Source organism: Mixophyes fleayi, chromosome 1 (assembly GCF_038048845.1).
Source record: "Mixophyes fleayi isolate aMixFle1 chromosome 1, aMixFle1.hap1, whole genome shotgun sequence".
Taxonomy (NCBI): domain Eukaryota; kingdom Metazoa; phylum Chordata; class Amphibia; order Anura; family Limnodynastidae; genus Mixophyes; species Mixophyes fleayi.
In genome coordinates, this window is record NC_134402.1 from 357,581,695 (window position 1) to 357,598,823 (window position 17,129).

Genomic DNA, 17,129 nt, shown 5'->3' on the forward strand with positions numbered 1-17,129 from the left:
GGAGGCAGCGGATAGGAATCAGCTAACAGTCACGATGATGAAACACAGACGAGTTGCAGGTTGAAGACTGTAGTGCACGGAGGCAGCGGATAGGAATCAGCTAACAGTCACGATGAAACACAGACGGGTTGCAGGTTGAAGACTGTAGTGCACGGAGGCAGCGGATAGCCAGGTTGAAGACTGTAGTGCATGGAGGCAGCGGATAGGAATCAGCTAACAGTCACGATGATGAACAGGTGAGTGGATGTGGATGGAAGACTGTAGTGCACGGAGGCAGCGGATAGCATCAGCTAACAGTCACGATAATACATGGTAGAGTTGAAGTGGTTAGAAGACTGTAGTGCACGGAGGCAGCGGATAGGAATCAGCTCACAGTCACGATGATACACAGAAGGGTAGCTGTGGTATGGGAACCACAGTAGTAGAAGTGGTTTGGAAACCACAGAGGTAGAAGTGGTTTGGAAACCACAGGAATCAGCTGGGCTGAATAAACGAGGAAACACAGGAACACCTTCAGAGACTCATGGGGAATGAGACTCCAAGATCAGGCAACGTGGTGTTGACCACAGGTGCTTAATATAGGGAGTGTTGCCTGATCTGCCAATTAAGTTAAAGGAACATACACTGAAGGTTTAGAAAGGGCTGCGCATGCGCAGTCCCTCAGGATGGAGGACGGCCACGGTTCCTAAATGTCCGGGAAGAAGCACTCACAGTCCGGTGAGTGACAATGGCTCTCTACCAAGAATATTCGCCTGAAGGTTCCTTCCATGAAGTTTGCTCCACGTTTTATTAGTCCTTATAAAATCGTTCAAGTGATAAATCCTGTTTGTTTTAAGCTGTCTTTACCAAAGAACCTTCGTATCTCCAATTCTTTCCATGTTTCATTGCTCAAACCTCTCGTCCTCAACCGATTTTCTGCTCCTTCTTCAGTATCTCGCCCAGTTCAAGCTCAACAAGAGGAGGAGTTTGAGATTACTCATATACTTGATGCAAAAATCTCTAGGGGAATTCTTCGCTTCCTAGTGCATTGGAAAGGTTTTGGTCCAGAGGAGCGCTCTTGGATCCGTGCAGATGATCTTAATGCTCCAGCTCTTCTGAAAAAGTTTTATTCCAAATATCCGGGCAAACCTGGTTCTAAGTGTTCTGTGCCCACCTTTAAAAGGGGGGGTACTGTCACTCACCGGACTGTTAGTGTCACTAAGTTGGGACATGGATCTCTCTCGCTCCTGCCGGCGTCTCTCCTGAGCCGCGGCCGTCCGCCATCTTGACGAAGATTGTGCATGTGCAGAAACCCTGAACTGTTAATACCTCGCCTCTAGTCTCTGTTACACACCTGCGCTGGATAAGTCTTCTCTACATATCCGTAGTGAGACTTACCAGCTGTTGACCATTCATGTTTTCTTGTGATATAGCTACTACTCTGTATGATATCTATTGGCTGGAATAAGTCTACAAGTGCCTCTGTATTGTAGCTGCAAGTCGCTGACTTTTCCATTATAGTTTTCACGGTGCCAAGACTCAGCATTTATACTATTGACATTCCTTTCCTCTATTCCACTGTATGGTTCCATCGATTCACAACACTACCCAGAGGTCCGTACTTCTGGTAAGGGTAGCTACATCTGGTGAATTCTGGGTAAAACTCCTAGTGCCCGTGACACACGGATTACGTTGATTATCCTTCTGGTATTATCGGAAGCCTGCCTTCCCGGTACAAAACCAACTTGATCTGGGTGGACAAGTGAGGGGAGGACAGTACCTAATCTATTTGCTAGTATTTTTGCAAAAAGCTTTAAACATTTTAAACATCTACATTGAGAATAGATATGGGTCTAGATCTACTCGCCTCAGTTGGATCTCAGTCTGATTTGGGTATAACCACAATTTGTGATCCAGTGGTGGTCCTGTCAAATTTGCCTCCCTCTAAGATCGATTTGAATAACTCTGTGAGCATGGGGATCAGCTGGTCAGCATTTTTTTTTATAGTATATAGTAGTAAATTCGTCAGGGCAGCGGGCGGACTGACTAGGGAATTTGGGTAGTTGACTTGAACAGAGATAGCTCTTAATATTTTCCTTAAGCAAGATTGGATCATCTATTATTGTAAATCGTAGAGGGAGGCATAGTAATTTTGAAATCTCTGTGCAAGCTTTTGAGGGTAATAAAGGAGGAAACCTGTGGATGTTTTCAGTGACATTATTCTATTTCGTGTGCGCCGGGCACAAAGTTTATGTGCAAGAATGGTATCGGCTTTATCGCCTTTTTCATAATATTTTTGTTGGACCCACAGAAGTGTTTTTGCAGCCTTTTTGGATAATATTTGATTTAATTGCCCTTTTAGTGATAAGATTTTGTATACAAACGTTTTTGGGATGGATTGATGGAGTGCTATTGCCTGTTGTATTTGTTGCTCTAGAACCTGTATGCACTCTTTTTCTTTACGTCTATGTGTCGCTGTCATTTGATAAGTGTGATTGTGGGCTTCTCATAAAATATATTGTGATGTCTCTGCAAATGTATTGTGAGTAATGTAGTCAGTGATATCCTGAGATAGCTGCTGAATATGCTCTTGATTATGGAGTAATGATTCAAAGAGAGGGGGTAAAGTATGATTTTTACTGGGCTTTTGGTTTACAGTATTCTTTAGCAAGACCTGTTTAGATGTGTGTTTGGGTGGATCTATCTAGTGTTGGATTTAAAACTATTCTTTTTTATTTCATGAACACTTCATTTGAACAAAGCAGGTGATTCGGTTATATATTACTTAAGATAACCTACAATTTCGTAAAAAAATGAATTTTTAAAAGTCAATTTTACCCAAGCGAAAAACTTAGTTTTGGGTGGATTTAAGAGAGATAAAATAACAAAATCTTATTTACTTCTGCTGCACTGATGCTGTAGTTCTGGAGGTCTACCAATACATCTAACAGTCGTGAGCTCCGCCATGCAAATGGGAAGTTCACAGAGAAAGGGTCTAGACAACATTAATGTTCCTGTGAGCAAGGTCGTCTGAACAAGAGATGGAAGATTTCCTACTTGTGTCAGTTAAATGCATAGGTAACACCGCATCGCTTTATCAAATAAGCATAAGTAACTAAGCTTCACATTTTAATTCCACCCAAACAAAACATCTTGTTTTGGATTAAAATAGTCTTTTAAATATAGATAAACTACACTCATTTGCATACATATAATACAACGGAGAACCAAACTTAACATGAGGCTACCCACAACTTCTGCAAAAGTAAATTGTTTACCACTAACAACTGAAAAATTAGGACAAATTAGGCCACACTCCATCCACCTTGGCCACAATTTCTTTTTTAGGACCGCTTCTGAGAAAGACAAGATGCTCTATTCAATTTATAGTCAGAAACTCATGTTACAAAGAACAATAAAATAATACCCTAGGTACTCGTTAGCTAAGTAATTAAAAATACAAATGTAAACAGTACATGAGCCAACCAGCTATGGCTAATAGGGTGGCACCTAACACTTAGGGATAGATTTACTAAAACTGCAAACAATCAGATTCTAGTTACTTCCAATATTCCTTTAGTAAATCTACCCTAACAGTGAGAGTAACCATAGTTGTTTAGTAGCTTGGAAATGCTGGGTAGCCGCCATGTAATTCTCACACTTCATTGTTTTATATGCATGTCAACCAGTGTGCTTACTCCTATTTTTCAAATTTACTAAGACACTACAGTTACTCTCAATTTTAGTTATGTGTTAGCTAAGAAGAAAAGGCCTATGTATGTGTATATATACACACAACGATCAGTCACAACATTAAAATCAATGACAAGTAAAAACACTGATTATCTTGTTACAAAGGCACCTGTCAAGGGGTGGGATATAGTAGACAGCAAGTGAACAGTCAGTTGTTGAAGTTGATGTGTTGAGAGCAGGAAAAATGAATCTGAGCGACTTTGACAAGGGCCAAATTGTGATGGCTAGATGACGGGGTCAGAGCATCTCCTGGTATGCAGTGGTTATTACCTACCAAATGTGGTCCAAGGAAGGACCACTGGTGAACCACCGACAGGGACATGGGCGCTGAAGGCTCATTGATGCGGGTGGGGAGCGAAGGCTAGCCCATCTGGTCCAATCCTACAGAAGAGCTACTGTAGCACAAATTGCTGAAAAAGTTAATGTTGGCTACGATAGAAAGGAGTTAGAACACACAGTGTATCGCAGCTTGCTGTGCATGCGGCTGTGTAGCCACAGACTGGTTAGAATGCCCATGCTGACCCCTGTCCACCACCGTAAGCACTTAGAATGGGCACGTGAGCCCCAGAACTGGACCATGGAGTAATGGAGGAAGGTGGCCTGGTTTGATGAATCATGTTTTCTTTTACATCATGTGGATGGCTGGGTGGGTGTGTGTCGTTTATCTAGGAAAGAGATGGCACCAGGATGCCCTATCAGTAGAAGTCAAACCGGCAGAGGCAGTATGATGCTCTGGTCAATGTTTTGCTTTGAAAACCTTGGGTCCTGGCATTCACGTAGATGTTACTTTGACACATACCATCTACCTAAAGATTGTTGCAGACCAAGTACACCCTTTCATGGCAACAATATTTTCTTATGGCAGTTGCCTCTTTCAGCAGGATAATGCAACCTGCCACCCTGCAAAAAATTTTCAGGAAAAGGTTTGAGGAACATTACAAAGAATTCAAGGTATTGACTTGGCCTCCAAATTCCTCAGATCTCATTTCGATCAAGCATCTGTGGGATGTGCTGGAAAAACAAGTCTGAGACATGGAGGGCGACCGCGTTATTTGAAGATCTGCTGCTAATGTCTTGGTGCCAGATACCACAGGACACCTTTAGAGGTTTTGTGGAGGCTATACCTTGAGGAATCAGAGCTGTTTTGGCAGCACAACATGGAACTACGCAATATTAAATTGGTGGTTTTAATGTTGTGGCTGATCGGTGAATATCTATATTATTGTCACGGGCACTAGGAGTCTTGCCCAGGAATACACCAGATGACTGGGCTTACCAGAGTGGTGAAGTTAACACAACGGTCCTCTGGTAGCAGGGTGACTAGCGGAACATATATCACAGCAAATGGAGAGAGAATGCCAATAGAGAATAGGAAAGTCAGTGACTTGCAGCAATCTTAGTCAATGAGTCAGCGACTAGCTGATATAGTGGAAAGGCAGATTTGAACACGGAGATCAGGATGGACGTGAGCAGATGCGGGAGGTAGTAGGGAAGTCAGTGGTCTGCGTACAGCAAGTTGTACCACTGCTATGGTGAGAAGACTTGTCCAGGTGCAGGTAGGTAGCGGGGAAGTCAGTGGTCTGCGTACAGCAAGTTGTACCACTGCATATGGTGAGAAGACTTGTCCAGGTGCAGGTAGGTAGCGGGGAAGTCAGTGGTCTGCGTACAGCAAGTTGTACCACTGCATATGGTGAGAAGACTTGTCCAGGTGCAGGTAGGTAGCGGGAAGTCAGTGGTCTGCGTACAGCAAGTTGTACCACTGCTTAATAGGTGAGGATGTGTACAGGTGTCGATGAGTGGAGGCATACAAGGAAATTAGGATGCAGACACTGAGAGCACAGAGGAACTTGATCCCAACAGATATGCAGCGTACCCAGCAAAGTCTATAACGGTATGTGTGGCGCTGCTTGGTTGAGACTTGCTCAGCACAGATATGCAGGCCAATAATGGATAGTCAATCACAATTATGTATATAACGACTGAGTAGTACGGTTAGTTCCAAACAGATATGCAGCGTAACAATAACAGTCTATAGCGGGTATGGATATCGCTGCTGAGAGGGAAAACTTGTCCTAGCGGATATGCAGAGTAAACGTAGAAAGTCAATAATAGATAGGCATACCGCTATTCAGTAGAACAGTCTGTCCACAGGAAGATGCAGGGACTGCAGAGACACTGAACGGCAGAGACAAGTGTAGGAACCACAGATGAGTAGATCCGGTAATCAGAGTCCAGCTGAGGACATAGGCAGGAAACAGGAGACCGTAGCAGGTATGGAAACCAGCGATGAGTAGCACAGGGAATCCACAGGAACTGAAGACACTAGTAGTACACAGGAGACAATAGCGGGTATGGAAACCAGCGATGAGTAGATCAGGAATCAGCAGGAAACTGAAGACACTAGTAGTACACAGGAGACACCTTCAGAGACTCACAGGGAATGAGACTCAAGATCAGGCCATGAGGTAATGAGCACAGGTGCCTTAAATAGGGAGAGTTGCCTGATCAACCAATTAGATTAAAAGCAACAGTCACAAGAGTTCTTGGGTGCTGCGCATGCGCAGTCCATCAGGATGGCGGACGGCCGCGGTTCAAGATAGGTGCCGGCAGGAAGGCTAGGGAGCCACGCACCAGCGTAGAGGCACTCACGGTCCGGTGAGTGACAATTATTTTTCAAACTTTTTCATTCACTGCTTAATCATTACTTGGCTAATGAGTGCCTAAGGGATTTATTGTTGTTCATTGTACAATGCTATGCCCCACCCTTATGAGTGGATAAGAGGAGCTTATGTTTTACTGTTCTCTCTACCCATCTGCTTGAGCAGCAGAGAAACGGGTAATATCAGATAGTTAGTGATATTTGCTAGTTATTGTTTTACAGCATATTGAGAACTGTTGTCTCCAAGTTTCTGTAAAATTCAAGTCCTTTTACGGGAAGAATTGTGTTTTGAGTCCCGCAGCTGATCAGCGGGAAATACTCTTTAGCACCCTGTAAACATAGAAGACAACCTTTTGGTCTATAATCCTTAAATCCTTTTCCTTACCTGTGTAAAACTACCAGGTATTGCAGAAAGTAGATCACAAAGGCATTGATTTATTATTCACAGACAAAATATTCCTTAAAACCATTCATTAAACTGGTCTTACCTCAGGACAACGGCCTTCTTTTTGATTTTCTGTTTTTATTATATTAGTTACTACAAAAAACGAGGTCCCACCCTGTGTAAGAAGAAAATGATGCTATTTTAATCAAGTAACAACAGACAGTTATTTATTTTTGGCTCTTACAAATTGTACCCGTTTCAGAGAACATTTAAAGTACATCTATATACGTAAATGTACATAGTAAAGAATTAACAGGAGATAAACCTGACATATAAGTTGCCACAAGGATCCTCATTAAAAACTGGCAGCTTTGTTCCCACACGTACATTTACTGCAGGTTCAAACATGCCGGGAATACTCAGAGTAACAGCTTTGTGGGCAGAAGTCAGGAACCAGCTTTCTGCATTCAAAGTTGAACTTCCACAGCAAAACAGGAATCAGAGTCAGCTTAATTACAAAAAGAAGTTAAAAATAAAAGACAATTCATTTCTAGACCAACCCAACCTCGTCCCTTTTACTGAATGGGACTAAGAGGAAGACAGAGTGGAGATCAGTATGGGCACACGGCAGGGTTGTCTGCTGTTCCGGTTCCTATTCAGCCTTACACTAGACCTTCTGCTGCACAACCTTACACTAGACCTTCTGCTGCACAACCTTACACTAGACCTTCTGTTGCACAACCTTACACTAGACCCACTGTTGCACAGATTACAATCATTTATTCATATCAGGAAAACAGAAATCAAAATATCAACTTTCACTGACATTTTACTGTATATATCTTAATAACTCACTTCATGCACTCCACAGTGTCCACAGTGATGTATCTAACTCCAAAAACTACTCACCAACTATGGACTTTAGATATCTGCTTACAGTGGGTCTATAACCACATTATCTACCTGGGCATTCAATTTGCTAAACTACCAGCAAATCTCTACTAAATGTAACTAAAGCAATATAAGATCTGACTAAGGAACTAGAGGACTGGGGGTATCTCCTCCTTAGGGAGAGCAAACCTAATAAACATGTGCTCATAGTACAACCTACCACTACCGTAGGACCTCATTTATGACTTAAATCAGTGGTTCCCAAACTGTGTGCCATGGCTCCCTGGGGTGCCACGGCGATCTCACAGGGGTGCTGCAGCCACGGCCGGTGGTAAGCAAGGCGGGGGATTACTTGGTAATTATTTTGGCTTAGGGGTGCCTTGAAAAAATTTCTCAAAGTGAGAAAGTTTGGGATCCACTGACTTAAATCATGAAAGCGAGAGCCATTGAGACTGTTCTTAATGCACTTTGTGTGACTGAAGTTTTTTGTTAGATGGACAAAATGTGCTTATAAATGCGCTTCCTGAAGAATGGATATTGGAAAGTGCGTCATATTATAAGTATAAGCATGACAACTCTAAAGTGACAGAGAATGCAAAGCCTTTTGCAAGGGAAAAAAAAGTCTGTAACAACAAAATAGGTAATGGCCCTGTAAATATGCCCTTTACATTCCTTTAAATAAACATCCACATGAAATCTTAAATGTGCACTTTAATGCAGAAGAAAGAGGGCTTGTGTGCCTAATTTACACCTCACAAGGAATGACCAGATACATCGAATTTCTACTTCTGGCTGGTGCACCCCACAGTTGCAGTCATTGCAAATGGAAGTGCTTGTTCAACAAACTAAAATCACTTGCTCAAACATAGGCGCGTGAGTTATAGAAGAACATATGTCCTAGATTTCTACTTTTGGTGTTGGCAAGTGACATTATATGTTCTAAAACCTGCTTTGTTTCATTTAAAAGCCAGAGCCCCAATAGTTACTGATGTGAAGGTAGAAAGTAACTGCATTAGTACAATGTGACTTACTAGAGATGGCATTGTGTATTCAGCAGAGTCCCAGATCCTGGAATCAGCATCCAAAACGCCTTTCACCTTTGTGTGAACTGAACTGATAATGGAATCTTTTTTCTGATAGCGTTTTTCACTAATCAGTATAACGCTTAGAAATCAAATGACAAAACATAAATAAAATTAGAAAAGTGCTATGGTCAAGGATAATAATAATAATATACTGAAAATATCAATAGCATGTAATTCACATACCCATACAGTGCATACTTAGGATTTACAGAAACACAATAGGGCCTTACTCTCCCCAACTTCCTCCTATGTGCTCCTGTACCACACCTTGACAAATATACCAATAATCTTATCATGGACAGTGCTGTGCTGCTAAGCTCCAAACAGCATGCAGTTGGAATAAAGACAGACCCACCCATGTCAAGTATGGAATACATCACCAACTTGTAGAATAATAATAAAATAAAAAATAATAATAAACAAATTCCACAACGTCTGGGACCCATGGTACGATTATCACAGCACCCGGATCCCAAGCAATGATTAGCAAGATTAACATTTTACAGGCCACTCTTTACATCCCCACCCCTTTGGCTCATCGCAATCATCTGAACCACAGCCCCTCCCCCCCACCCTTACAACTTTTTTTGCAATACTGTTAACATACAAGAGGCACGTTGAATGCATTATTTAATACCATAAGGCATTTTATTAATTTGTTATAACTTCAAGCAATTGTTGATAGCTCTGCTTTGTCATTTTCTGCCATTTTGCTACATTATACCTTGTAACATACTGAGATAATTACTCTGTATGTTATGTATATTGTTAAACCATTAACTACAAAGATTTTAAAAAAACCAAAACATGTGTCCAGCATATTATACAGCCACTGAAATTTCTGTCATATAATGCAGCAAACAGTCAAGCATATTACCTATAGTCCAGTATATTACTACCCCCAAGGGGACTGATCGATTAACCTTAAAGTGACCTATCCATTTCTCTAGTGCTACCACTTATTACCAGCAATGATCAAACTATGTGCCCTGGATAAAGTACAGAATTAGCAACCTACACTCTAGCTGAATAATAATAATCACACTGTAGCTACAGTGTGACCATTATCCAATAAAATTGTAGGATGATATTATTTATTACAGCACCTGCTCAATGACTGGTCTTACAGACTAGCAGTGCTGACGTGTTATTGTGATGCCCACATCACTAGGTAGGGTTAAGCACCCTATTTATGGCCCAGCTACCTTGCCCTGTTGCGTCTGGATTTTCCTTTTCACAAATGATAATGACTAAAGTCTGAGCCTATAACCACCAGTATAGTTTATAGTATACACTAACAAATACCCTATATGTACTATAAAGCCCTAAAAACAGCAATGTAATATCCGTACCCACTATACAGCATAAATCACCATCATCATATATTTATATAGCGCTAACATATTACGTAGCGCATTACAATTGGGGACAAACATAGTAAACTAATAAACAAACTGGGTAAAACAGACAAAGAGGTGAGAAGGCCCTGCTCGCAAGCTTACAATCTATGGGACAATGGGAGTTTGACACATGAGGTGAAGTCTACATTTTGCATTTCGGCCCAGCTAGACTTCAAAGGTAAAAGTGACTCATAAGCTAAATGATCCTGTCACACAACAATGTTGGTCAAGGGGTAGTTGTCTTGTGTGAAATTGTGTAACGGATGTTAATAGGGTAATGTAGTGAGGTTAAGAGGATGGTTGAGGAATATTATAAGCTTGTCTGAAGAGGTGGGCTTTCAGAGAATGCTTGAAAGTTTGTAGACCAGAGGAGAGTTTTATTGTGTGAGGGTGAGAATTCCATAGAGTGGGTGCAGCCCAAAAAAAAGTACTGTAACCGGGAATGGTAGGATGTAATGAGGGTGGATGAGAGACACAGATCTTGTGCAGAACGGAGTTGTCGAGTTGGGAGATATTTTGAGACAAGTGAATAGATGTATGTTGGTGCAGCTTTGTTGATGGCTTTGTAGGTTAGTAAAAGTATTTTATATTGGATTCGGTAGAAAACAGGCAACCAGTGTAGAGACATACAGAGTGATTCAACAGAGTAATAACGACTTGCAAAGAAAATCAATCTTGCCGCAGTGAGCACAATAGATTGTAGGGGTTTGAGTCTGTTTTGGGGAAGACCAGTAAGAAGGGCATTGCAATAGTCAAAGCAGGACATGATAAGTGCATGAAGTAAGGTTTTTGCAGTGTCTCGTGTGAGATAAGTGCGAATTCTGGAAATGTTTTTTAGATGTATGTAACATGATTTAGATACAGAGTCAATGTGGGGAACAAAGGATAGATGTGAGTCAAGGATTACATAAATATATAAAACCCTGCCCACCACCCGTGATTGGCCCTCCCCCTCCACCCATTTTGATCGGCGTCTTGGATCTAAATTTAAAGGACTTGTACTGCTGATGCCCCAGTAAAGCTCACATGCCCACATTATAAATAGTGCCTTTACGTCCACAGTATCTAGTCCACTTCCTATGTCACCAGCATACAGCTGCCCCAGTATAGATTAAAGCGAATACTTGAAAACAGACAGAAGCTGCTAGTATCCTGGATGTCATAAACTGCTAGAGCTTTGACCACTGCTAATTCAGTGAATTCCATCTGGTAGCTGTAGTGCTAGTAACCTATATTAAAAAACAGTCAGCGAAGGACAGGTGGGACAATTTGTGCTTGTAAAGTGAAGGATTCTTGAAGCCCAAAGCAGTCATTTGGGAGCAAATGTATTTGCAGCAACCCCTACTGTAACTCCTCCAGAGCCAACAACACACACCACTCATCATACTCTAAAATAATCTACTTGTAACTACAAATGTGTACAAGGGTCCAAAAAATAACAGGTGCTGTAAAAGTATTTACATGGAGAAGAACACCTAGAACTTGATTCATCAAGGTATGTATCTGTCGATTTTGAGCGTAATATATGCAAAATCACTCTTGCACATGCCCAGAACCAGGAGATGCATCCGTGAATGCAGCCCTGCCTGCTCAGTCTTCAAATGCAAAGGACGCTTACTACAGCCTATGATTTCGGGGAGTGAACAGGACGGGAAAGGGGCATGTTGCCGTTGTCAATATATAGTAGGGGCGTGTAAAACTAAAGCGCACACAGTCACATTGAATCAAACTCTGGGAGTCTTAAAGTTATTTGTTTTTCTGTTGTGTCTTTTCCTTCAGCTGCAGGGCTAGTTTAAGTCCTGATCAGTAGTGATGACAGTCTCGTATGCATGCAGGGGCGCACGGAGCATTTTAAGGGGGGGTTTCCCCTCCACCGAAAAAAAATAAAAAAGCGAGAGAGCTGCCGCTCATGCGCCCGCGCATGCGCAGCAGCTCCGTTTAGGCAGCACTGTACTATACAGCAGCCGCGGCGCTGTCAAAGAAGCGTCCGCGGTGGTGCTGTATACAATACAGCACCGCCGCGGACGCTTCTTTGACAACGCTGCGGCTGCTGTCTAGTACAGTGCCGCTATATAGGGCACTTTTTTAGCGGAGGGGAGGGGTTTCTGGGTCTCCAGAAACCCCCCCTGCGTGCGCCACTGGCATGCTATAACATATCTTTGGTGAATGTATGTTTCACGTAGGTATTGGACGTACTGTCTGGTGTAGCAGAGCTGAGTAGACCTACACCAGAATTCAACAGCGTACATATCTTGAGATACGTGCCTTGATGAAATCGGGAATGTGCAAAGCCAAAATACGTACGTTTAATACCAAATGCGGGTTGGGCTCAGATGTGTGCCTTGATGAATCATGCCATACTGTATATGTTATTACTGCATAGCTGTGGATCAAATACTGTTAAAGTGATGTCATAGTGTAGAGTCTATAGAGCAGTGAGGGACAAACTTGTGTTCTTCCAAGGCCTCTAACCTTCAAAAGGGTTCACAGAGGAAAGAGAGAAGGCACACTGCATGCCATCCTCCTCATGTCTGTGTGTGTGCGGCCCAGGAAACCATGCAGAGGATCAAGTGAGAGCACACTGCACGTCATCCTCCTCCTCATGCCTGTGTGTGTGCGGCCCAGGAAACCATGCAGAGGAAGGAGAGAGAGCACACTGTACGTTATCCTCCTCCTCATGTCTCTCCTCTGTGTACGTCCCAGGAAACTATGCAGAGGAAGGAGAGAGAGCACACTGCACTTCATCCTCCTCCTCATGTCTGTGTGTGTGCGGCCCAGGAAACCATGCAGAGGAGGAAGTAAGAGCACACTGCTCTTCATCCTCCTCCTCATGTCTCACTGGTGTGTGCGGCCTGGAAAACCATGTAGAGGAAGGAGAGAGAGCACACTGTATGCCATCCTCCTCCTCATGTCTGTGTGTGTGCGGCCCAGGAAACCATGCAGAGGAGGAAGTAAGAGCGCACTGCACTTCATCCTCCTCATGTCTCTCCTGTGTGTATGGCCTGGGAAACCATGCAGAAGAGGAAGTGAGAGCACACTGCTCTTCCTCCTTCTCCTCATGTCTCACCGGTGTGTGCGGGCCGTAAAACCATGTAGAGGAAGGAGAGAGAGCACACTGTACGCCACCCTGCTCCTCATGTCTCTCCTGTGTGTGCGGCCCGGGAAACCATGCAGAGGAAGGAGAGAGAACACTCTGTACGGCATCCTCCTCCTCATGTCTCTCTTGTGTGTGCAGCCCAGGAAACCATGCAGAGGAAGGAGAGAGAACACTCTGTACGGCATCCTCCTCCTCATGTCTCTCTTGTGTGTGCAGCCCAGGAAACCATGCAGAGGAAGAGAGAGGACACAGCACTTCATCCTCTTCCTCATGTCTCTCTTGTGTGTGCGGCCCGGGAAACCATGCAGAGGAAGAAGAGAGAACACTCTGTACGGCATCCTCCTCCTCATGTCTCTCCTGTGTGTGCGGCCCGGGAAACCATGCGGAGGAGTGAGAGCACGCTGCAATTCATCCTCCTCCTGTTTCTCCTGTGTGTGCGGCTGTCTGGAGGGATTATTCAATGGGATTACTATTACTTTAATGTTGGGGCTGGAGGAAGGCCTAAGTAGTAATTGTGAGTCCTATTGATTTAACGCCGGGGCTGGTTGGAATTTTCTAAATGTACCCATTATTTTTTCCAAATAGGGCCCCCAATATTCCAGGATCCAGACAAGCTGCAACTAAAGAAACCAGCAGCCACAGGTAGTAAAAGTGACAAGAACAGGTAGGACAGTCTGTCAAATGTTCTGAGTCTAGTGCAGACTTGGCTAACCTGTGGCACGCCAGGTGTTGTGAAACTACAAGTCCCAGCATACCCTTCCAACAATGCTGCTACATATTGGCAAAGCATGCTGGGGCTTGTAGATTCACAACACATGGTGTGCCACAGGTTAGCCAAGCCTGGTCTAGTGGGACAATCCCGATTTTTGGTGACTGTTCTGCCCAATCTAAGGGGCAGGTCAAGACTGTGTACTCTTTATACACACACTGCATTCTTTATATACTACACTATGGTGCTAGCTGTCCTTCGTGGGCTAACCACTCCCCCTCTAGTGTCTGATCTCGCCTCTATGATGGCTGGCCACACACCCTCTGGTGGGCCCCTAGCGTTGCAGTCCACCGGTGGGCCCTTCATGCCCCAGTCCGACACTGTCTACATTTGTGTCTCATCTGCTAAGATGTGGTTTACAATGTGTTGACGAACTGTCAAGAAATTTGCTTTGTATATGTTTTCCTGGTTTAATGTATTAATAAAAGATTGTTATATGTTGTGACACATTTTCACAAACTTATTTATTTACGGCTAGCGGTTACTCAATACCCAGCGCTGTTTCTCCATGTTAGCTTTTTTTTTAATTAATTGAGAATACACAGGTTCTCTTACAGCTGCAGGGATTGATTTACCTGCTTTCCGGTGACTATTTTCTAAAATGTATTGTTCTCAGCACCAGGGATATATTTTGTGTACTTTTTATACTTGCGCCTGGTTAGTTGCTTTTAGTGTCTGTATGCCTGTAACATTAGGAGCTCTCTATTTGGATCCACACACACTATATCTCTAAGCTCCTCTGATCTAACCAACGTTAATCACTAGCAACATGTGGTTTGCATCAGCCGATTGTAGGAGAAGGAACATTGGCATTTCATCCTAAGTGCAGACTAGACGAACTTTGACAAAGGAAATAAAAAGCCTTATACACACAAGTAAAACATCATCATCATCATCATCATCATCATCATCAGTTATTTATATAGCGCCAACATATTCCGTAGCGCTTTACAATTGGGGACAAACGTAATAAACTAATAAACAAACTGGGTAAAACAGACAAAGAGGTGAGAAGGCCCTGCTCGCAAGCTTACAATCTATGGGACAATGGGAGATTGACACATGAGGTTAAGTATACATTTTGCATCTTGGCCCAGCCAGACTGCAAAGGTAGGGTGACTCATAAGCTAAATGATCCTGTCACACAATAATGTTGGTCCGGGGGTAGTTGTCTTGTGTGAAATTGTGTAACAGGCTAAAGGTAGTGAGGTTAAGATGGTGGTTGAGGAATATTATACGCTTGTCTGAATAGGTAGGTTTTCAGAGAACGCTTGAAAGTTTGTAGAACAGAGGAGAGTCTTATTGTGCGAAGGAGAGAGTTCCATAGAGTGGGTGCAGCCCGAAAAAAGTCCTGTAACCGGGAATGGGAGGATGTAATGAGGGTGGATGAGAGACGCAGATCTTTTGCAGAACGGAGTTGCCGAGTTGGGAGATATTTTGAGACAAGAGAGGAGATGTATGTTGGTGCAGCTTTGTACTAAATGTACTAAATAGTGCCAATGCTCACTTTGAATATAATTTAAGTAAAAAAGTAAGCTAAACTGAGCAGTATTTTTGGACAAAACTGTAAACATTGCAATGAAAACATTGGGAAGTCCAAAATTGATTGTAGGTTGGACATTGATGTAAGCATCCATCAACCCTCAAAGGTGGCACAAATAAATTTTATGGAGGTCTCTTCAGAGACCGTGAGTTGTACATAGATCTTGAAATGTCCTGAGTAGACAAATAACCTCACAAGCTTATGGGTCTATAGTATTTGTGGTTGGTAACTGTCCCTTTATTTATGTATAATACAAGTGGATACTGTAGTGCACCAGCAGCTGGAGAGATATTCTGCACAGAAACAAAGGGTTTTTAGTTCAGCTATATGGAGTTATTGAGTTAAACTTACTACTTTTTCTGCTGGAATATCCAAATAAATATCCAATAAAATTGATTGCTCCACAAAGCTACTTTATTACATTTTCAATCTTACCCGGCGTAAAAGCATTGCTCATTTCTATCATTTTTTTCTGCAGCATGTTTGAATTTTGCACAATAATACTTATTCCGCTCATGCAGCAATACATGCAGGAATGGTAGGTACTGTTCTGAAAATATCACATGGAGGATATCTGGGTGTGACTTGATCAGATTTTTGCTTTTATGTTATTAAAGAAGATGGATCTGCCAATAGAATCGTACTGTCATTTACCATCCCTCTACACACACACATCCATAGAGGCAGTTGCTTTCTCATTTGGTATTGACACAATAATTTATAAGTCATAATTTGTAAGCTACCAAAATCCATATTTGCTCATACATATATGCAGCAAAAAAAGATATTTTAGAGGATGAGCAATATTTGAAGAATAACCTCTTGCTTAATGTGAAAACTTACATTTAAACCTTATTTCAACACATCTTATAAAATTAAAAATAAAGTAACTTGGTATTGTTAAACATCTACTTTGTTCATTCCCATCTATCATGTATCCTATTAGTTATCTCTCAGTTCATGAAATCATCAATCTGAAATCTACAGTCAGCTGTGGAATAATGTATAGTGCATTTAGTTTTATTGCAAACAGGGAGATCACTGTAAACAGTTAACAGCAGAAATCAAAATATTTGAAAATAACTGCTGTTGAAACAAAACATATGTTTATCTGTACTCACCACATGTATATTAAAACGCCTGTAGAGATTACCCATTTTAAAGTGCTGAGTGGAACACTTCTTATGCGAAGATCTTTTTGTGTGGTGTATTCACAAAGGGACATTTTCTCTAGAGCTGAGTTGCTAACAAGGAGAGAGAGAGAAGATTCTCAGCCAACGCCGGAGTGGGCAATTGTTTCTTGTAGCTGCTAAAATGAAACCAACTTGTAAGTGACTCATGCAGGATAGAAGAAAGTGTGCTAACCAATCACAGAATAGTTCTGAAATTTGCAGGCAGCAGCTATTGTGTCTTGTGTGTGGATGTGTGTAGAAGGCTGTTGTGCCGTGTAAAATCAGAACTGCATGACTAATAGAACATAACACTTGTGAGGAAAGTAAAAAATAACATAATGTTTTATATGAGGTGCCTAATGTGGCAGCACTGTCAAGAATTTGCACAAAGTAACA

At 42.3% G+C, this 17,129-nt stretch overlaps 1 protein-coding gene across 2 annotated transcripts in view; it reads right to left on the minus strand.

Moving 5' to 3' along the window:
- The window catches only part of P2RX7 (purinergic receptor P2X 7), a 54,450-nt gene extending 37,579 nt beyond the window's left edge, over positions 1–16,871 (minus strand). Inside the window, exons 1-3 of one of the 2 annotated variants that reach the window (XM_075178315.1) lie at positions 16,683–16,871; positions 8,699–8,831; positions 6,880–6,951 (exon numbers count right to left, since the gene is read on the minus strand). In XM_075178315.1, coding sequence (XP_075034416.1) covers positions 6,880–6,951; positions 8,699–8,831; positions 16,683–16,786 — 309 coding nt within the window. In that variant the 5' untranslated portion in view covers positions 16,787–16,871. The remainder of the gene's footprint in view (positions 1–6,879; positions 6,952–8,698; positions 8,832–16,682) is intronic. The other variant, XM_075178321.1, reaches the window with a different exon arrangement.
- Positions 16,872–17,129: the final 258 nt, after the last annotated feature.